Source organism: Tiliqua scincoides, chromosome 4 (genome assembly GCF_035046505.1).
Source record: "Tiliqua scincoides isolate rTilSci1 chromosome 4, rTilSci1.hap2, whole genome shotgun sequence".
Taxonomy (NCBI): Eukaryota; Metazoa; Chordata; class Lepidosauria; order Squamata; family Scincidae; genus Tiliqua; species Tiliqua scincoides.
Window position 1 is genome coordinate 151,010,215 of NC_089824.1, and position 21,770 is coordinate 151,031,984.

The following is a 21,770-nucleotide window of genomic DNA, read 5'->3' on the forward strand; positions in this document are numbered from 1 at the left end:
ATCACTCTCCAAGCTAGGAGTGCCCCATATTCCCAAATGGTTCATTTACCCTTTCGTCATATAGACACACTGGCTCTCATACCTTGCTAAATAGTTATTGACTGTGAACAGTTCAACACACAAGAACTAGTTTAAAGCACACTTGGCCTTGCTCTTGCAGTTGATGCTCAGAAGTGGTAACAGATAGGTAGGCATATAAGTAAACTTAGAGCCCAATCCTATCCATTTCTCCCCCCACCCCCCACTGATGCAGTGGTGCCAGAAAGACTACCCCTCCTGCATTCTGAGGATTGGGCAGTCATGGAGGTCTCCTCCAGGTAAAGGAACATTTGTTCCCTTATCCAGAGCTAAGCCTCTGTGATGTGAGGGTTGGGTGTGTCTGCTTAGACCCAAGCCAGAAAAATTGCTGCTGCAAGTCCACATTCACCCACGACTGTAGGTCGGGCCCAGGAAAGAGGTTAGGATTTGGCGGCCACTGAATCTGTCCCGTTCCAGTCCGAATCCACCCTCCTCCCTTCCCCGTCGTTACCCCATTCTGCCTTCCCTCACCTTGTTCCATCCCCCCACCTCCTTCCAACACCAGTAGACATATTGAGGCTGGTGGGTGTCCAGAGTCAGCTGACATGTGACACTGCATCAGCATTGGCATGTGGCACTGACCCGCATTGAGCCTGACCTGTAGCCCTCCAAACGTGACTGGAGTTCCTGCAGATACAGAGGCACTACATATAGTAAAGCCTGAATCTATTTAGGGCTGCTCCAGTGTAATTCATAAATTTCTAGTATTTGTGTAATGTTCCGCTATTTTTTTGCTTATTTTACAGAAATATTCTCTACGTGTATCCCCAAAGCCTTAACTTTGCAAACCGTCAAGGATCTGCTCGGAATATCACTGTAAAAGTCCAGTTTATGTACGGAGAGGATCCAAGCAATGCGATGCAGGTACAGTGCACATATGTGTGTTTGCTTTGTTCCTTTTTGGTTTGTTTCCTGGGATGGAATGCCCCGGCTCTTTCTCAAGGACTGGATGCATACCATGTATACTGTGATGTGCATCTAGTCCCTATTAGCAGCACTATGCTCCATGCTCCCCTGCCCTTATCAGCCCTTCTGTGTTTTCTTCATCATACATTGTCTTCTGGTGCTTGCTATTCTCTAGACCAGCAGTTCTCAAACTCTCAGGGAGTTTGAGCCCTGCTGTGAGTTCTTGCAGAGGAGGGGGGAGGGCAGTGATGCAGTCGCCAGAATTGTGTCACTTGCTTTGACTCACCAGAGCCTGCAGCAGGCTCCCAGGGGTGTGGGGAGCCCCGCAAGAGCTTCTGCAGGGCTCCCCAACATGTGGAGACACTCAAAATAACAGTTGAGACCCACTTCTGGTTTCGTGATCACTCCAGTTTGAGAACCACTGCTGTAGACCTTTAGTTTTCTTCTTCATGGTGTTCTCATGCATGGCCAGAATGTGGCCAGATATGGAGTGGACATTTAATATAGAGTGGACATTAGCAGTGTCTCTCTTAACTTCCATACTAGATAAATCTGCTGTCTCTTATAGCACAGTCTTAGGCATGATTACTCAGAAGTAAATTCCATTGAATTCAATGGGACCTACTCCCAGTTAAGTGGGTTGCAGCCTTAAACTGATGTGTATAATAGATACATAAAGCATAATAGAAGCGTAGTGTCTGATCTTCATTTTAACACACCAAAATTGGTGTTTTACTTTAACTTTAGCCTATGTGCCTAAGAACAGAGAAGCACTTTTTAAAATGTCCCGTGTTGTTTTCCTTTTGCAGGTAATCTTTGGAAAATCCAGCTGTGCTGAATTCTCAAAAGAAGCATACACAGCCGTAGTGTATCATAACAGGTAAATTTCTAAAGATGGTTTACAAATCAGAAGGCACGTGGCAATATATCCACAATGCTGTAACATCAAGTATATGATGATGCTGTTTACATGATGCTGTTTACATTAGCCATAACACCTTTCTGAATCTGGAATCTAATGTTCTGTGGGGTAGGCGGTTTATTTGCTTAGGGAAATGGTGTTCAGCCTGTTTGGAAGGCCATAACAGTTTCCACTAAATAATCAGGTTTATAGCTTGGGGGTGCACTTGGAACCATCACTTCTGGAGCTGTTTTCACCCCACCCCACCCCCTCTCTGCCACTGCTACTGCCTTATTTGCTGTGGCAGGCCTAGGAAGGTCCAGTAATGTCTTAGGAGCACTACTTAGGAGCACTACTGCCTCTTACAGCAGTGCTCCCAAAATGGCTGCTGATGAAGCGCTGCATGCTCTTTCGGCAGCCATTTTATTTTAGCAAAAGCCTCTTCCACTGCCTTAAATGGCAGCCCATGGCAGCCCAATGCAAAATAGATTGAGGCCAAGGCACCTAAATCCTATTAAGATTTAAAGTGCCCAAATCCCATTTAAATTTCATTGGCTTTTTCAGGGATTTGTTATACTCTTAACTTTTAAATCAATCACAACTTGGCCCTGCTGTATGTCAAGTATTCTAGTAAAACACTAATACTCAGGACTCCACAAACATTGGCTAGGCTTTTAACCAGCCAAATTGAGGTCACCAGAAACCTGCACTTCTCAAAAGGAAAAGAGTTGAGAACTTTGAGAACTGTTCTTAGCATCATGTTAGAGATTTTTGCACCCTTCTGGTTTGCTGCTTGGGTTGATTGGTGCAGCCCTTTTTGGACTGCAAATGGCCCATCTAGTGGCTTGTGCTCTGAATGGTAGCAGACCTCAAATCCTTTAGCTAGAGATGATGAAGATTGAACACGGAACCTTCTGCATGCTAATCTTCTACAATATTTGTTTAATAAATGCAGAAGAATAGCTGAATTCTGGAAAAATAAGCACCTGCAGCATGAAGCAACCTCACTAATTATGAAACTTTGTATTCATGTTATCTCAAACAGATCTCCCGATTTTCATGAAGAAATCAAGATTAAACTCCCTGCCACTTTAACTGACCATCATCACCTACTTTTTACGTTCTATCATGTCAGTTGCCAACAAAAACAGAACACCCCACTCGAGACTCCTGTTGGGTATACGGTAAAATACATAAATATGTTGGGAGGGTGAGTGTTGGAGGCCACAAATCTGGTTGGTTGGTTGGTTTGGTTTATTTCCAATACTGTATTCTAGTCATTTCTTCAGTGGGCTTTGCAGTGTTGGCACCAGGTTACTGGAGATCTTGGGTCAAAACCTTGCAGTGCCCCCCCATGGCACCTCTGTTCATCACTTGATGGTATATTGGATTCTACCATTGTCACTAGTTCTGAAGGGGTCAGCCTGGCCAGGTGGGTCCTCTGATGAATGTGGGCCTTTGGCGAGTGCCTGACCTGATTCACCTCTGACATCACCTTTGGGACTTCGGAATAATATTGCAACAAAATCTAATGGTAGAATCTGGCTTCTTTGATAACACTGGGAACTAAAGGTTATATGATTAGCTTGAAATGAATCACATTTTAGAAATTGTAATTTGGGGCTTCTTACGATTTTAATTCAGTAAATAAGGCCTGGTTCAGATGTCACATGGAGCCATATTTTAACCACAAAAAGTGAGGAAACTTTCTGTTTAATGCCAAATAGGACAGTTTAGACTCAGTTCAGGTGTCACAAGGAATCCTGGTTTAGGCTGCAATCCTATACGCACGTATTGGCGAGTAAGTCCCAATGAAAATGAAATTTATTTCTGTATAAACACGCATAGCTAGTACTGTAAGTCATGGTTCCGTGTGACCATCCTGAGCCTCTGACATGCATATTCCTTCCTCCCACTCGCATGGGAGGGGCAGATATTTTCAACTTTCAGTTGTGGTTTGGAGTAAACCACAATTGGCTGTGATTTCCAAACCTAGCAAATCCCATATTGTTGTAACCAGAGTTGTGAATAATCTAGCGCAGTGTTTCCCAAACTGGGTGAGGACCACCATGGGTTGAGACCTGATTGTTGGTGGGTTTTGAAGCTGAAACTGACATGCTGATAGCTGAGGAGGAAAATGCTTTGAAATGGAAAGTGAAACTGACCTGCACACACTGGCGTACCTGGGGGAGCAAAGGGCGGCAAAAGCCCCGGGGCACCACACCTCTGGGTGTCAGCATCACTAGTCAACCCCCTGCTGTCATCCAGGCCTCCCCTGTGCAGGCCTCCCCTGTGCACGATCTCCCTGGCCCCTCAGAATCCCTTCTAAGGCCACAGGATAGCCTTTACAGGTCACTTCTGGTTTTCTTCGGAAAATCGGAAGTGATATTTAAAAGTCCTCTGGAAACCGTGTGTAGCTGCCTTATATGCTAAGGGGAGCAGCTGGGGGGGGGAACAGCATTCTGTAATCCCGGCCCGGGTAGGACGTAGCTGCACATGTGCATTTGCTCATGAGTATCTGAACATGCCTCAGTCCACTTCAAAGAGTAGGCTGAGAGGAATGCAATACAACCAGAATGGACCTGATCCAATGAATACAGGCCCAAAAAAAAACGCTTGAGAAGGAAGTTCTCCCTCTCCAAGCTGACAAGGAAAAGTGAGCCACACGTGTATGTTTACTCATGAGCAGGCAACTGTACTGCAATCCACTTCAAAGTGCAGGCTGAGAGGAATGCAAGGCCATCAGAATGGTTATGATCCAATGAACATGGAGCTCAACAAACCCTCCAGAAGGTGATCTCCCCTCCCCACCACCTCCATAGTAGAAAGGATAAAAACAGAAACTTGAGCAGCTGGTAAAGTGAAACATTTTAAGGGTGTAATCCTAACCAACTTTCCAGCACTGGCATAGCTGTGCCAACTTTCCAGTAGGGCATGTGCTGCCTCCTGCAGTTGAGGGGCAGTCATGGAGGCCTCTTCAAGGTAAGGTAATGTTTGTTACCTTAGCTCGGAGTTGCATTGCCTTTATGTCAGTGCTGGAAAGTGGGTTAGGAATGTTTCCTCAGCCCCTCTTTTTAATGTACCCTTGCACCCTAATTCCTGTTACTCTTTTATTGCTTTGTCCTAGTCCAACACCTTTAGGTAAGATTGTAAGTAAGATTAAGGCTGCAATCCTAACCACACTTACCTGAGAGTAAGCCCCATTGAACAAAATAGGACTTACTTCTGAGTAGACCTGGTTAGAATTGTGTCCTTAGTAAGATTGCTTCGTTTTGTTTTATTTTGGATGAATTCAAAATATTCTGTATACTTAATATGTACAAATAATGTTCGACTTTTCTTCCCCATTAAAGTGGATACCAATGCTTCAGAATGGACGTCTGAAGACTGGTCAGTTCTGTTTACCTGTTTCACTGGAGAAGCCACCACAGGCCTATTCTGTGCTCTCACCAGAGGTTGGTAACTACTTATGCTAATATGATTTATAAGAACAGAAGAAGAGCCTGCTGGATCAGGTCAGGGGCCCATCTAGTCCAGCTTCTTGTATCTCACAATGGTCCACCAGATGTCTCACAGATCACACAAGACATTAGGATACCCGTATCCTGTTGCCATTCCCTTGCATCTGGCTTTAAGAGAGAGGCTACCTCTAAAACCTGGATGTTGCATCTAGTCATCATGGCTTTTATCCTGTCCATCACTAGGCCTTCAGATACCATCACCACATCCTGTTGCAAGAAGTGTCACAGATTAATTACATGCTGGATAAAGAAACATTTTCTTTTGTCCTTTTTTAGTCTCCTGCCACTCAATTTTAGTGGATATCCCCTGGTTCTGGTGTACTGCAATTGTGAAAAGAACTTCCCTCTATCCACACTCTATCCAGTCCTTGAATCTAGGCAATTCTTTCCCTAGAAGGGAATCCATTCCCTTCTCAATCTAGACTGAAGAACCCCAAACACTGTAGCCTTTCCTCATAAGGGAGGTGCCCCAGCATGCTAAACTAGCAATTTTAGTTGCTATCTTCTGCACCTTTTCCAGTTCTACTGTATCCTTTTTTGAGATGTGGTTACCAGAACTGGGCACAATACTCCAGATGTGATCTTACCATCGATTTGCACAATGACATAATAATATTGGCTGTTTTATTCTCAATCCCATTTTTAATTATCCTGAGCATAGGATTGGTGTTCTTCAAAGTTGCCACACACTGGAATAACACTTTTATCAAGCTGTCCACCAGCACCCCAAGAATTCTAAAAGATATGAGGCAAGACTTATCCTTACAGAAGCCATCCGATTCTCTCTCAGCAAAACTTGTTCTTCTGTGTATTTCAAGACTTTATCTTTTATTAGGCTTTCCAACATCTTACCTGAAGCAAATGTTAGGCTGAGTGGCCTATAGTTTCCTTGGTCTGCTTTCCCTCTTCTTGTTCTCCTTAGCTGTCCTCCAGTCCTCTGACACATCAGCGGTTTTAAGGGCAAGTTGCATATTTTAGTTAGAACAGGGGTGTCAAACATTAGACCCGGGGTCCAGATGCAGCCCCCGGAAGCTTTTTATCCAGCCCTCAGGCTCTCAGCTGCTGAGGTCTTACCACTTAAACGGCAGCCTACATGAAAATTGGGCTTTCCCAAATCTTGAAATATGATCAAGATTTGCATATTTTCTCTTATGTCATTTGCAGTTAATGAGTTTCTATGTGAGAACAAGATCTGGCTTCTGGCCATTAGATGCTTAATGATGTCACTTTCTGCTTAATGACATCACTTCCGGCTCTCAGCAGGAGCCCTGAACGCTAACTTTGGGCCTCTGTATGAAATGAGTTTGACACCCCTGAGATAGAAGATAAGTAATTTCATACTTGAATTCCTTAAGAGCTCTTGGGTGAATGCCATTTGGGCCTGGTGACTTGTTAGTCTTTAATTCAGCAAGAAGATTTCAGTATTTAATGTCTAAAAATTACAGATGTCTAATGTCTTTAATGTCTAAAAATATTTAGATGTCTAAAAATGTCTAAATGTCTTTAATGTCTAAATGTCTTTAATGTCTAAAAATTACACGAACAGACAGCAAGCTTTAAAAGATATGCTTGTCATCCAGAAGTAATATTGACTAGAATGACTGTTTTTGTTAGAAGAATTTTAACTGTATGAAAAAAGGTGCTTTTCTGCTTTGTAATTACTAATGGCACATGCTCAAAATGGTTTTATTATTTATTGCTTTGTTATCAGGTGCCCCTGCCTGGAATGAAATGGGTAGATAACCATAAGGGAGTTTTTAATGTAGAAATAGTTGCTGTGTCGACCATTCATACACAGGTACGTATTAATAGCAATTTCTCAAAAACTGGCAAGGCAGCAGCTTTAGCCTTCTGGATACAAATTGTGAAATTTCTCACCAGGTTCATTAATGTATTTTCTTTGATGCATTTTTTGTTTAGTTTTGGAATTTTTTTAATATTAGTCAATGCAGAGACCCACTTCTGAACGTATTTTTGCTCGGATTTTTGTATATGTAGGATCCTTACCTTGACAAGTTCTTTGCCCTTGTTCATGCCCTGGATGAACACATGTTCCCTGTGAGAATAGGCGACATGAGAATTATGGAAAACAACTTGGAAAATGAATTGAAGAGCAGCATTTCAGCACTGAATTCCTCTCAGCTAGAACCTGTGGTGCGATTCCTCCATCTCCTGCTTGACAAACTGATTCTTTTGGTTGTAAGGCCTCCTATTATCGCTGGCCAAATAGGTACTTTATTTAAGTGGTTGTGTATTTTGTTTATTTTAAAATTCTATTGAAATCTTTTTATGGAAATGCATTTGTTCAACTACATTTTGAAATGCAATAGTTATGTTTAAGTTGTGGAGGTGCAAATAGACATTTCCACCATTTGCACATTACTTTTTGATGGCAAGATACCCATTCCCATGGCATATATGTTTCTCTGTTGTTTTCAGTGGAAGTGTGCCAGACTCAGCCAGATGTTCAGAGCCTTTTCCCTTGCACTGTGGCATGAGTGATCTAGCTGTAGTGTGTCAGGCCAGGTCTGATGCCTACATGTGCCCATCTCAAGATCTTTTCAGATATATCTTCTCTTTACTCTTTAAAACCCGTCTGTGTCCCTGGGTGTACATGCACAACATATAGGGCTGCCTTTAGGACATGTGGGCAAATATGGGTCTAACAGTGGTGGTAGTGCATGAACATGAAATATATGTTAAATTTTGACTGTGACGTTCTGTAAACCATTACTGTTTGTCTAATTCCTTGTGCTGATAAGCCCTTGGAATGTACACTATTCATTTTCCTTGAATGATTAATCATCCGAATAGTTGCTATCTTAGTGAAGCCAGCATTCCATACATAATTAACCTATAATGCAGATTATTTCCATGAGAAATTTATGGCAGTTTAGTTAATTTTTTTTTAACCAGCTCTGTTGTTTGTGTTTGAAATTGGCTGCTGTTATAGTAAGTTTGTTGATATTGATAAATAACGTGATATGTCACTTTTCATTTTATTTCCCTCTAGTCAACCTTGGACAAGCATCTTTTGAAGCCATGGCTTCTATTGTGAACAGGCTTCACAAAAATCTAGAAGGAAACCAAGACCAGCATGGCAGAAACAACCTCCTCACATCATATATTTATTATGTTTTTCGCCTCCCCAATACTTCTCCCAATTCACCATCACCAGGTATTGTCATTTAAAAACATTGCAAAATTACTACTATTACTACTAAGAATATTTAGTTTCTTTTTGCTTTTCAACATATTTTGCTTTTCAACAAAAAATTCACAAAAAGGTTTACAACCTAATTATTCACAGATTTTTCACCTGCGGTTTTATCTCAATGCGATGAGAAGGGCCCTTTAAATTAAAGGAAAAAAGCCTTAACATTAGCCTTTTTAATGTGGGAGAGGGCAGACAATCCATCAATCATTCTGTCTCCAAGCACTTAGAACAGCTTCACTCGGGGGCAAGCAACCCCTCCCTTCCTCCTGAGCAAGTGAAAGAATGCTAAGTGAAGTGATTAAGGTAGAAGATTACGCATGGCATTCAGGCAATCTTGAATCCAGTCTTTTGGCCTTGTCAGAAATATTCCATAGAACTGCTGCCTTAAAAAAGGTCTAAATGTCAAAACATATAGATACAGAGACTGGTGAATAGTTTCAAATAGCAATGAATCACAGAAATAGTCTCTATCTACTGTGTCACTGAGGAGAATGTAGATATGTCTGGTGTTCTGTTTTTAGGTCCTGGTGGCTTGGGAGGATCAGTGCATTATGCAACCATGGCTCGTTCAGCTGTGAGACCAGCAAGCCTGAACTTGAATCGATCTCGAAGCCTTAGTAACAGCAACCCAGATATATCTGGGACTCCAACCTCACCCGATGATGAAGTCCGATCAATCATTGGTAGTAAGGTAAGATTCACTTAGGGTGGAAGGTTGATGTTAGTAACCTGATACTTTTAATCAATAAGAAAATTAATTAGTTTATCCCTAATTCTTCAAAATAATCTTGTATTTTTGTGGTCAACTGGATTTGAAGTTCTATTGTAAGTTCAGTCAGCCATGACTAAGGCTGCAATCCTAACCAATTTTCCACCACTGACATAAGGACAATGCAACTCAGAGGTAAGGGAACAAACATTGCCTTACCTTGAGGAGACCTCCATGATTGCCTCCCACTTGCATGGTGAAGCACATGCCCCACTCGCACAGCTAAGCCAGTGCTGGAAAATTGGTTAGGATTGTACCCTAAGTAAGTTAGTCATGAGTAGGTCCCATCAAAGTCATTGGGATGTAATTGTGATTAGGATCCTAGGTCACTTAGATAAACTCAGGATATAAGTCTTTCAGCCCAGTTCTGTGCATGTCTACTCAGAGGTGAGTTCCATTGTGTTCAATGGGGTTTACACCCAGGAAAGTGTGTACAGGATTGCAGCCTTTGGGTCTCAACATACAATTTTTTAAAAAGGCCTTTAGCATTCACTGGAACCCAATCTATATTATCTGCCACAAATTGGACACACTCTGCATTATGTTATGATGGGTATCCATGCAAGTTGAAGAAAGGTGGGATAAAAATATATAAAATAAAATAAAATATTGTCACTTGTTCAGGGGGGCACTCAAAGGACATCTTCAGTTGTTAGCAATTTGCATTTTTAAATGCCTCCCTGCACAAGAACAATAGCAATGAAAGAACAGACTCTTTTATTGCAAAATTCTGACCTTTAATTCTTCCTTCCAGCCCAAATTATTTTATGGCCCACTTTAAAAGCGTTTTGCACCCACTTATGCAAAAAATCAATCAAATAACTTTATTTATTAAGTTGTTGACCCATTTGCATGGAAGGGCAGGACAAAAACAGAACTAAGGAATTAATAATTTTTGAACTATTAAAAAAAGCCCGTCCAAAAAGCGATGCATGTTGTTCTTATTAAACATTTAAGGCTTTGACTGGGAGAGCTAGGAATATTTAAGTATCCATTTGATGGTCTTGCTAATTAAACCACCTTGACCTTTTGTGAAATGCCCAAGGGAGTGATGTGCACATGGAATTTACCTAGGATATGATAAGTTTTACATGAGCTGCCTGGCCTGAGTAATTTGGCAATAAAAAATGAATATAAGCGTTCTGATAGAAACATATTCTGATGTTTAATAAGCGCTAAGGCAGAGATATTGTAAAACTTTGGATACACTTGAAGTCCTTAGCAGCCCTCAGTTTTACTTTAAAGGGTAATGATGTAACATACCAAAATCTTATCATTGGTTCTTTGCTGTATCTCTGAAGTCGAATAGCACCCATCCTGGTGCTTTAGAAAAATTACATATATTTTAAACCATCAATTGTATCTAGTCCAAAAGGATTTTGTTCTGTCTCTTTCACCAAGTATAAAGTGCCTAGAGAGAATAAATATATCAGTCATACAGTGGATTTGGCATATTATTTGCTGAACATTTCCTCAGTGATATAAGACACCAGAATTCCCAATCTATTCTATTGCTTTTTATTGAGGGGATTGGGTGCAGTAAACCTGCATAATTCAATGAAGGTTGGCTTGCCACATGCCCAAAAGTGACATTTGCAGGATGTAAAAAAACAAATTCATGCTGTATTTTGTACGTGGGCATTAGCATGCAAGTGACCTTCAGTGTTTAGCACACAGCTGGAAGCCATTGAAGAATAACTAAAAGCAGAGGTTGCCCCTGTGAGATTAGGCCATCAGACAATGGTTTTGAGTTGGTGTCTTCGATGGTAAATGATACTGTGGGTTCTTTTTTCAAAATGGGTTCGTAGTTGCAGAGTGTATGCACCAATGCATTGAACTGTCAAGGTTATGGCTCACTGTCTCCTAAAATGCCTCCAAAGTATCAGTTCATTTGGGAAGTGGTTGGGACTTGCCATCTTGATATGGCCTGTTATGTAGCATGTGAGATGTGTTACCAGACCAAAAGAACAGAAATGGCCACACATTAGTCAGCACTTTTCAAATGTGGTCTGAAGCTCCCTTCCCAACAGCATTCAACCCCAGTACTCAATCCCTGCTCATTCACAGGAGGCGAGAGTTAATCATATTGATGTGGGATCATACTGAAGTCATTGTTTGCATCTATACTACATAAAAGAATTAAAAGTGTCATACTGCCATGATCATAAATGCCAGGAGGGTGGTGGTGGCTATAATGGTGATTAGGCAGTAGTGCTCCCCCCCCCCCCGCAAAGTAGTAACTTTTTTGACCCTTGATGCACATACAATTTGCACTGTCAGTTTTGCAAACCACCAAAAATTGGACCACAACCTGCTGCTGGGTGAGAACCACTGCTCTAGAGTATTTGGTGGAAAAAGAAAGTATCTCAAAGCCAAAATGTAAGAGGTGAATTTGGAGTGATTAATATGTCTGCTCAGCAAAGTATTTCACAGAAGTGTGAAGGTCTATTGGTTGTGACTTTGAGAACTTTCAGGAGTTCTTTCATGTTTCTTCATAGTTTATACCTTTTCGGTTTGGAGATTTTTGGCCAACTATAAAATACCTTGTCAGCCTGCGTGGGAGGCATGGGAGGCCAGAAGTGAGATCAGACCCGGAAGATCCATCTGAAATGTTGTGTGGTTCTTGAAAGAGAGAACCTTCTATGACTGTAAAAATCCCCTTGAGGGATTTAGAAACGCCTGCCTATGTAAACCGCCTTGAATAAAGTCAGAGGAGTAATCTGATGACCAGAAAGGCGGTATATAAATACAGAGTTGTTATTATTATTACCTGCAAGTGGCTGCAGTAGTTCATAGTTCATAGGAGCATAAGACTCCATGAGACTTTTGAAATAGCAGTGTGGGTGTCTCAGATACTACGAAGATACCGATTGCTGCATGAGCCTAGGAAACCAATCTCTAGAAATGTATATGATTGACCTTTAGCAGAGGTTGATGATTAGAGGCACGAGAGAACATACGTGCAGTTGTGGAATAATGTTTTCGGAAGTAATGCTAAAATCAATATTTATAATAGCATAATTTAAAGGGAAATTTGGTTTTACTAGACAAATGCCTTTAATGTTAATGTGCATATAAACACCACTGGGTTCCCCTGACTTATTAGCATGTGTGTGATGGTGAGACAGTAGAAATAACCATTTGGACAAAAATGTAGATTGTTTTAACAGTACTAATTGACAAGGTGTTTGTGTTGAATACCCTTAGGTTTCTTTGAAGGAATTAATTTCTGCATGTTTCCTATACTATGTAGCATGCAACATGTAATATTTCTTTCCTTTCCCTACTGCTTTCTATTGTGTGCCCCCAGGGCTTAGACCGCTCCAATTCCTGGGTTAACACTGGCGCTCCAAAAGCTGCCCCATGGGGATCGAACCCCAGCCCAAGTGCAGAGACTACACAGGTGGTGTCTACATTCGAGCTTTCTTTCTATTGTCTTGCCTTGTCTGTGCAACCTAATAGACCATCTTATCCTGTTATGTTCACTCTACAGTCTCCTTGGCTTCTTTTTATCTGTTTTTGAAGATACTGTGATCCCTTGTGTGTGTGTATGTGTTTTACTCCTCTCTGCCACAATGCATGAAAAGCCACCAACTATCAACACTGGGTTGTATCCTATAAGGTTTACTTAGGAGTAAGTCCCATTGTGTTCAATGGGATTTACTCTCAGAACAGTATGTATAGGATTGTATTCTAAGTTTAGTTAGTCGTGACTAAGGAATTTAGTCATAACTATGTTTCATTGGAGAAGACTTCTGAGAGTCCCCTGGACTGCAAGGAGATCAAATCGGTCAATCCTACAAGAAATCAACCCTGATTGTTCATTGGAAAGACAGATATTGAAGCTGAATTTTAAATACTTTGATCACTACATGAGAAGGGAGGACTCTTTAGAAAAGACCCTGATGCTGGGAAAAATTGAAGGCAAAAGGAGAAGGGGACAGCAGAGGATGAAATGGTTAGATAGTGTCACCGAGGCAATGAACAAGAATTTGGACAGACTCCGGAAGGTAGTGGTAGACAGGGAGGCTTGAGTGCTGTGGTCCATGGGATCACAAAGAGTCAGACACAATGTAACGACGATGTTTCGTTGAAATTGATAAGACTTAGAAATTTCTTTAAGTCCTTTGTTTTCATGAACTAAACTTTGGATACAATCCACTGTTCACACTTGGTATATCAGTTGTTTCTGGGTGTGTGAAATATTGACGGTATATAGAACTGCTTTTTGTTATTATCCTTTTTTTATTATACAATTTTATACATTGGCTTGAGCATAGTCTTAGTGAGGATCCCTTGAAAAATCTGTGTTTTTATTTTGAAATATGCCATGAACCATTGTTACCATTGTCATAATGCCTTTTTCTTCATCATCCACCAATCCTTCTTTTGTTATGTGAATGGTTGAATGCAATGCACTAAAACAGTACCATTGCTTGCATTGGATCTGAGTTTGTCAAATGAACATTGGATGCTGAAAAAATGTGCCATAAGCTACACTATGGTTGCAAAGTATGAAATGTATAGTGATTTTTTAACATTAACCTTAGTTGCTTACTTCTTAATGCTTTGTTACTATTTACTCATTGGATTCCACCAAACCAAAGGGTGAAGTCAGAGGATACCGCCCAGCTTTCTTGTAGACAAACAACACAGAAACCTCCTCCCCACAAATTTGGTATAAAATAATGTTGCTCTAATTGAAATATTATATATAAAAAACAATCCTGTGAATTGAATTTGAAAATAAATTGTTTATGTTCTGTTTAAACTGCAGTTTATTTTACAGTTTTGAGTGGTTACAGTGATTTTTCTGAATTTTATTTTTGCCATAATAATTATACCTACTGATGGTTAGGCTGGAAGGAATGGCACGCAAGCCTTAAATATACTATTTTCTTGATGTATCAAGAGAATATAATGCTGCTACAGACAAGTTTCATGCTTTGCAATTTTAACTTTCTTTATGCAGAAACATCGCACTTGATGTTTTAAAAAAAACAAAAACCCAAAATCATGCAGCTCTTTTTAAACAAACAGTTCAAATGTTTGTTATTTGTCACCACTTTGTTTAAATGAGATTTGCATATGGCCAAGAGTTTGAGGCCCAGGCATTTCTGTTGTGGACTTGTTCTTTGTTGACGTGCATTTGACCCTGAGCTACAAATGTCATCCATAACAAATTTTAATGTGCTGTCATCATTCATTCATTTCCACCCCTGTAGGCTACAGATCGAAGTTGTAATCGTATGTCTTCGCACACAGAGACGTCAAGTTTCTTACAAACATTAACAGGACGATTGCCAACCAAAAAGGTAGATTTTAGAGAAGACAATTTGATATTGTACGGCGGGGCAGGGCAGCTAAGTCATTCTAAACCATTAAGTCATCGCTCCGTGTATCCTGTATTTCTGTCCTGATTTTGAGAGTGCTGAGTCAACTAAAGTTATGGTTACTCAGTTCTTTTTTAGTTTTCTCAGCTTTCTCTAATTGGATGGAATTATCCATCTAATAATCTCTAAATTACTCAGCTTTCTCTAATTGGATGGAAATGGTTATAAAGCACCCAGGACATAAGTTAGATGAGTCACTAATGCACAAAAGAAATGGGAACTTTTTTCCTCTCTGGTCATTCAGAGTGTTACAAAGATTAAGCAGATGCATATGATGTGTCAGTGAGCTCTGTGAACACAAACAATGACCTGAATAAAACTCTTCTCCTGAGAGAGGGAGAGAGACAGGAGGATTAGGGATGCTAAGCTCCTATTGCACTGGGATCTGGCAGGATGTACCTCTCCTCTCTTCATGACCAGGAGGGGGCAGACAGAACAGGAGCTCCTTCCTATTGGAAATCTACGGAGGTCAGGCTTTTCTTCCTCTACCTCCTCTTTTATTCTGTGAGGCTGAAGAAGGAGGACCGAGCTGTTTGTTTCGTGACTTGTTTCCTGACTGGTTGTAGAGTGAGGTGGCTAGGTGTACAGGTAGTAAAATGAAGGATAAGTGCAAATTTAGAGAGCTGTTGTGTATTATGAGCACAGTCCTATAGTGGCATTCTGCCAATACAGCAACTGCTACACTGGCATCGTAAAAGCACTGACTCAGGAGCAAGCAGTACCAGCGAGACAGCCTGCCCTGCCCCACTCCACCCCACCAGTGCCCCATTTTGAAACCCCAGCCTCCAGTGCAGGCAGGTAAAGCGTTGAGTGCCACAAGAGCAGGGGAGGGCAGAACAGATCAGGTGTGGGAGGGGTGGGATCGGTGGAGGCTTCCTCTGCCATGTCCTAACCCCCTTTCCCGGGCCAGGCAGCCATACATGGGGTTGCTCCGATGTCTGCTAGCTAAATAGCTGGCAGAGATGCAAGTAGCCTCATAGGGCTGGCTGGGGCGTTACTGGGGCAAAGAGGAAAAATATTCCCTTATTCTGAGGAGATCTCCCAACTAGTGCAGCCGGGGTGCGCCAGTGCTAGTTAGGTCTGTACATTTCCTGTCTCTTGTCTGGTTCCTTATCAAAATCCTTTTTAAAATAAAACTATCCAACATTGCATAGTTTCCATTTCACCCCTTTATGCTATCAGGAAAAAAACAGACAATATGTTTCAATTAATGTGAGACCTCAATGTTATGAGGAGAAGAAAGGTAAAATTGTTAATATCAATAAATAAAATTCTGGTCCAAGATTATGTGAAACATTTCTTACACACACATCACGCAGCTGTTGTCCAGTGCTGTTCCCTGACTCTTTCATAAAAGGACATTGTCATTGCTATTGTCTTCATGTACCTTGTTTTGCTTACAAAACATCCTGTCATCCTTCCCTGTGTGACCATTTTTGTTCTTTTCACTGGATTCTATTTTGTGACTTCTGTTTTTTGGGAATATTTGTAAAACTGACATCAATTGTGGATTTGAATCTGGCTAGCTTTTTCACGAAGAACTGGCCTTACAGTGGGTTGTCTGCAGTGGGAGCGTACGTGAAGCGGCTCTTCAACAGGCCTGGTTTTTCTTCGAACTTATGGTAAGAGAACAGGAAAAAACTTGCTTGTTGGGCTATTTTTGCTTTCTTTTTCTTTATTTCCCAGTTGATTTCAGCGGGTGGCATCCCATCTAGCACTTCTGCCACCAAGAGCCCACTGCACAAATGAAAGCTTTCTCTGTGAATGGGAAAAACTTCCATTTGCATAGTGAGCTCTTAATGGCAGGAGCACTAGTTGGAGGTACCACTCAGTGTACTTACAATAGTATAGCTGTTGAAATATCCTCAAAGAGTTGTTCCAGATAATGTGGATTACAGATGAACTGAGATCCTGGGCAGTGAGGGAGAGGGAATGATTTTTGCAGCTCCCACTTTACCATTTGGGCAGGTTTCGAAGGGTGCAAAAATATTTTGAGACCTGTTCCCATTGCTGGGGCAACTGAAATGTTGCCAGGGTTACCCTTGGCACCTGAGGTGGCACATCAAATACTGCCCTCTTTGCTGAACAGTGTGCGGGCTTCAACACTTTTCCTCCTCTTCTACTCCCTGGATTTAAAAAGAGAGAGTGGAAGGAACTGGAAGAAAGAGTGTGGAGCGGAAGAGGATGGTGAGTTAGAGCAATGGTATTTTAGATTTTCAGGCGTGGGGAGGGGGAGAAGAGGATTGGGGGAAATGGGCATCCCCTGAAAATTCATCACCTGAGGTAACTGCCTCAGATAGTCTTACACATGGACTTAGCCTGGACAACACTCCTTGTTTTGTGTAGTAGAGATTTCACTGCTTAGCCTTGGTGCACTACATAGCAAAACAAGGGGGAAAGTCTCCTGTTTGGCTGTGTGGACTTACAATGGCATTATATTTACTATTTGTGGTTGCCTAGGACCACATAATCATGAGAAAAATACTAATTTTTAAAAAGTACATAAACAAATGATCAGGTGGTGAGCAGATAGAACAAAAAAAAAAAGGAAATGGTAAAGACTAGGGAATATGTTGCAGCCCTAAACACATGCTGTTTACCTTGAAAATGTCTGGGAATGAAATCTGCACCCCTCGCTAATGTGGACTAATCTATAGCTATTGTTATAGCTGTGAAATCTGGTGTTAGGAACCGTATCAAATCACAACACTATCCATAGAGGACCTTTCTCCTGCACGTAACTGCAACTGGTAATATATGTTCTCTCCAGGTGAAAAGTATGGTGCATCATTTGTATTTTGCTGACAAACTCGATGCGGCAAGGAAGAATCGTTTTCCAGAGCGCTTCATGGATGACATAGCTGCTCTGGTCAGCACAATTGCCAGTGATATAGTCTCCCGGTTTCAGAAGGTAATGGAAGCAATTCAGCTGTGCTTTTGTCAGAATTTACTCCCTGATCCTGAAAGGTGCTTCTGAGCCAAGGAGAAGTTGTTGGATCAGGGCCTGAGCACAAAACTGCACTATTAATTTATGTTGCAACAGTTTGTTATTTTTCTTTCACTCATTCTTTTTTCTCATCACAGGATACAGAAATGATTGAAAGACTCAACACTAGTTTAGCTTTCTTTCTCAATGATCTATTATCTGTCATGGACAGAGGATTTGTCTTTAGCCTTATTAAGGCATACTACAAACAGGTACAACAGCAAATTCCAGATATGAAGAGGGGTGTCTGTAGGGTAGGAATGGTTCAGCAAAGGATGAAAGTGAAAAGTTTCTGGAAGCTGCAGCAGGCAAGAGAAAAGAAAGGGAAATGTGAGGAAGAGACAAATCCTCCCTCACAGTAACATAGATAAGAATGGTTAATTAGTGGGGTGGTGGCAACCTGGCTTGTAGCATGAAAGGCTGTCAGTTGGGGTCTGGTTCTGTGCCTTGTTTTTCAAAGAGGCCAGAGGGATCTCCTAAAAAGAAAAAAGAATTTACCACAATCTGGAGACAAGCAGTTGGGGGTGGCAGTTGCCATCTTGCTCAGCTTGTGAGTCTTGGCTGCATGGCGATAAGCCAACAGTGAAATAAGCATGCAAACTTCTTTGGGGACAGCATTCCACAACTGAGGTGCTGCAATTAAGAAGGCCCTATCTCTTAGCCCATTCTGCTTCAGAAAGCAATGAGTGTATTGTGAATTTTATAGGAAGTGAAGTATGCATGACTTTGGCCTGCTGTTTTTAAAGATATGTTTACTTGTTAATTTGTGTGATAATGGTTTGCTTTGGCCTGCAGGTATTAATGGTGTTTGTTCTGTATTCACAAGGTGTCATCCAAGCTTTACTCCTTACTGAACCCAAGTACTCTTGTATCATTGAGGCTGGATTTTCTCCGCATTGTCTGCAGCCACGAGCACTATGTCACCCTGAATTTGCCATGCAGTCTTCTTACACCACCTGCGTCCCCCTCACCCTCAGTGTCTTCAGCAACATCTCAGGTGAGCAGCATACTAGAGGATGCTGGAGCAGACTTTACTGGAGTTGTGGGACCAGAAGTAGGCATGGGTTTTTCATGTAGAATTCCATGTCTCTCTTAGCATTGTGCTATTTGGAATACAGATTTTCCTTTGGTAATCTTTACGGTTATTAACATGTGAACACATTACAAAAGAGCTTTGAATCATATGGGTGTTGGACAACCGGGAGCACAGAAATTCTTCTGAGAAAACATAGAGACATTTTTCCAGATAGTACATCACTGCTGAGAGCCAGCCATGTGGACCGGTGTGGGCTGAAATTCCCCCAAATGTCAACACTGCAGGGAACATTTCTATACTTGTGAAAGAATATATTTGATCCATTTGGAGCCCAATCCTATCCTTTCGCATCCCCAACACCATGCTGGTGCATGGAAAAGGAGCATGCTGTATGCAGTGGGGGGGGGGTGGATTGGAAGACATCAGAGGGGAAAGGTGAATTTAATCCCATTACCCCTTTATAGGCCTCCCGCTCCACAATGTTCATCGGACTTTCACCAGCTCTTTAGCACTTTAGCTGGTGCAAGTCTGAGGAGAAAAAGGAGGTGGGATAGGATCTGGCATGTACCATCTGTGTATCTGGAAACAAAAGGGCATGTTTGCCAGAAGTAGAATATTTTTTTGTTTACCTGCCCTGCTTTTTGGAATCTGCAAGTAACAGCCCAATTCTAACTTGTGCTGGAACACGCAGGCCTGCTGGCCTACACTGTATCCAGTGCAGGATTGCAGGTGGACCTGGCACAAGTTGGAGTAAGGGGACTTATGTTCCCTAGTATTGCCCCAGCCACCTCAGTGGGGCTACTCAAATCTGTGCCAGCTAAATTACTGGCAAAGATCCGAGCAGCCCGTTGTAAGGCTGGACTGCTCAGGGGAGGGGGGGTAGGATCCAGCCTAGTGCCTGGCGCAATATAGTGTATACAGTAAAACTTATGAAGGATGACTTTTTTTCCTGTAACAGAGTTCTGGATTCTCAACAAATGTCCAAGATCAGAAGATTGCAAATATGTTTGAACTATCTGTGCCTTTTCGCCAGCAGCACTATTTGGCAGGCCTGGTGCTTACTGAGCTGGCTGTCATCTTAGATCCTGATGCCGAAGGGTAAGTTTTTAAATTGTTTCTAGCAGGGTAGAATAATTCAGAGCAGATCTAAAGTCTTTCAGGCAGAATTCTGCCTCAGGCAGGTCTGCATTGAAATGTGCTATTAGAGGAAAAAGAAAGGGAGCATGTTCTTTCTCAGGTCCCAGTTTCTCTTGATCCCAGGAGCTCATTGAATTGCTTTGTTTGTTACCCCCTGATCTCTCCTTTTAGAGCAGCGTTTGTAGATCAGTACCATAAGGACTATGGTTCAATGAGATAGCCAAGTGTATGCAGAGATGGGGGGGGGGCAGCAATAAAAGGGGAAAGAGCCCTGTCTCCACTTGTGGTGTTCTATTTATCACAGGGTCCGTGAGAGCCCCATTAATACACGGGACTTTGGATCACAGCCAGTGTATGATTGTACTAAGCTTTCATTGCCACATGCCTAGACATTAATTCCACCTCTGAAATGTATGACCTCCATGCTTGTTAACGATCAGTTACTTTCCCCCAACTTTGCATTTTGCTTACCTGTACATTCTAGCAGTCCCATCTGACAAAACAAATGAACAGCCTATCCTGTTTTAGGCATTGTTTCTGGTTCACCAAGGATGTCACTTTGAGGCAGTTGGTTGAACTCTTGAATGACTGCCCACTTTCTAAAACTGATCGCTACAGTCTTATTTTATACCTTGATCATTGCATTTAAGGTTGAGGTGCATTTACCTTATACTCCTGCTTTGGCTTGTCTTATACGCATGTATTGTGTGGCATATCTCGAGTGTTTCAGACACCTGGATTTCTTTGCCCCTTGTACTAGTGCCTCTGAAAGAGTCTCTGTTCCTTATGTACTCACAGGATCAATGTTTGTGAAACTCTGTAATCAGAGTGATCATATGCTGTCTTCTACAATGTGGGCTAGCCACCAGTTTTTTCAAATACGGTCAACACAGGCACTTGATGCAACCACCAGGACCGAGATGCAGGGTCCAGCAAGCTAACTTTAGTCTCTCTGTGCTATGATACTAATGCACAGAAAACTCAGGGTAAAGAGCTCAGTTTAAAAGAGCAAAACTAAGGTGTGTTCAGGCATGTTTCCCATTGTGTACCATCTTGTTTGCTCTAAAATTATTAACAAATCCAACTCCACTCTGTTTTAACAGTTTGTTTGGATTGCATAAGAAAGTCATCAATATGGTACACAACTTGCTATCCAGCCATGACTCCGACCCACGGTACTCTGACCCACAGGTAAAGGCCCGGGTGGCTACATTGTACCTGCCTCTGATTGGAGTGATCATGGAGAGTGTACCCCAGCTGTATGATTTCACAGGTATTTTGTATGTTATATCTTTTCTCGTGCATTGAGAAAAATTGGCAAATTACCTGCCAGTTTGTTGTATTGCTGCCAAAGTGCCATCTTTCAAAGGAATAAGCAGAAGAATCCCTAACCTACATCCAATAAATAGGTGTTCAAAATGTACTTTTGTCTTTGAGAGTACATAATTTGGATAAAATTTGCATACAGTATTCAGTAATCACACAGTATTTTGAAAAATGCTTTCCTAGCAGCGCAATTCTATGCACATTCATTCAGAAGTAAGTCCCATTATGTTTTGTGATCTTTACTCCCATGTAAGCTTGCATGGGATTGCAACCTGAATCTCCTAGACTTAGCAGTTCTAATTAGAACCAATTCTTATGAAATATTATCAGACATCTGTCAGCAATTTTCAGTCTTTTTCATCTCATGGCACACTGACATGGTGCTAAAATAGGCAAGGCACACGATCAGTTTTTTGACAATGGACAAGGCACTGCTGGTGGGGGGCGCTCACATCTCCCAATGGCCCTACTAACAAATGACCCTCCCTCAAATTCCCACA

At 41.6% G+C, this 21,770-nt stretch overlaps 1 protein-coding gene across 6 annotated transcripts in view; it reads left to right on the plus strand.

Moving 5' to 3' along the window:
- Positions 1-21,770, plus strand: part of DOCK7 (dedicator of cytokinesis 7) — a 144,520-nt gene that overhangs the window by 83,228 nt on the left and 39,522 nt on the right. For 3 of the 6 annotated variants that reach the window (XM_066625555.1, XM_066625556.1, XM_066625560.1), the window contains 16 exons: positions 825-942; positions 1,794-1,864; positions 2,931-3,069; positions 5,239-5,340; positions 7,118-7,204; positions 7,405-7,636; positions 8,420-8,584; positions 9,145-9,314; positions 12,703-12,795; positions 14,618-14,707; positions 16,312-16,407; positions 17,556-17,696; positions 17,870-17,983; positions 18,598-18,768; positions 19,766-19,905; positions 21,048-21,217. In XM_066625555.1, coding sequence (XP_066481652.1) covers positions 825-942; positions 1,794-1,864; positions 2,931-3,069; positions 5,239-5,340; positions 7,118-7,204; positions 7,405-7,636; positions 8,420-8,584; positions 9,145-9,314; positions 12,703-12,795; positions 14,618-14,707; positions 16,312-16,407; positions 17,556-17,696; positions 17,870-17,983; positions 18,598-18,768; positions 19,766-19,905; positions 21,048-21,217 — 2,099 coding nt within the window. Of the gene's footprint in view, positions 1-824; positions 943-1,793; positions 1,865-2,930; positions 3,096-5,238; positions 5,341-7,117; positions 7,205-7,404; positions 7,637-8,419; positions 8,585-9,144; positions 9,315-12,702; positions 12,796-14,617; positions 14,708-16,311; positions 16,408-17,555; positions 17,697-17,869; positions 17,984-18,597; positions 18,769-19,765; positions 19,906-21,047; positions 21,218-21,770 lie in introns of those variants that run through there. The other 3 variants (XM_066625558.1, XM_066625559.1, XR_010794370.1) reach the window with 2 other exon arrangements.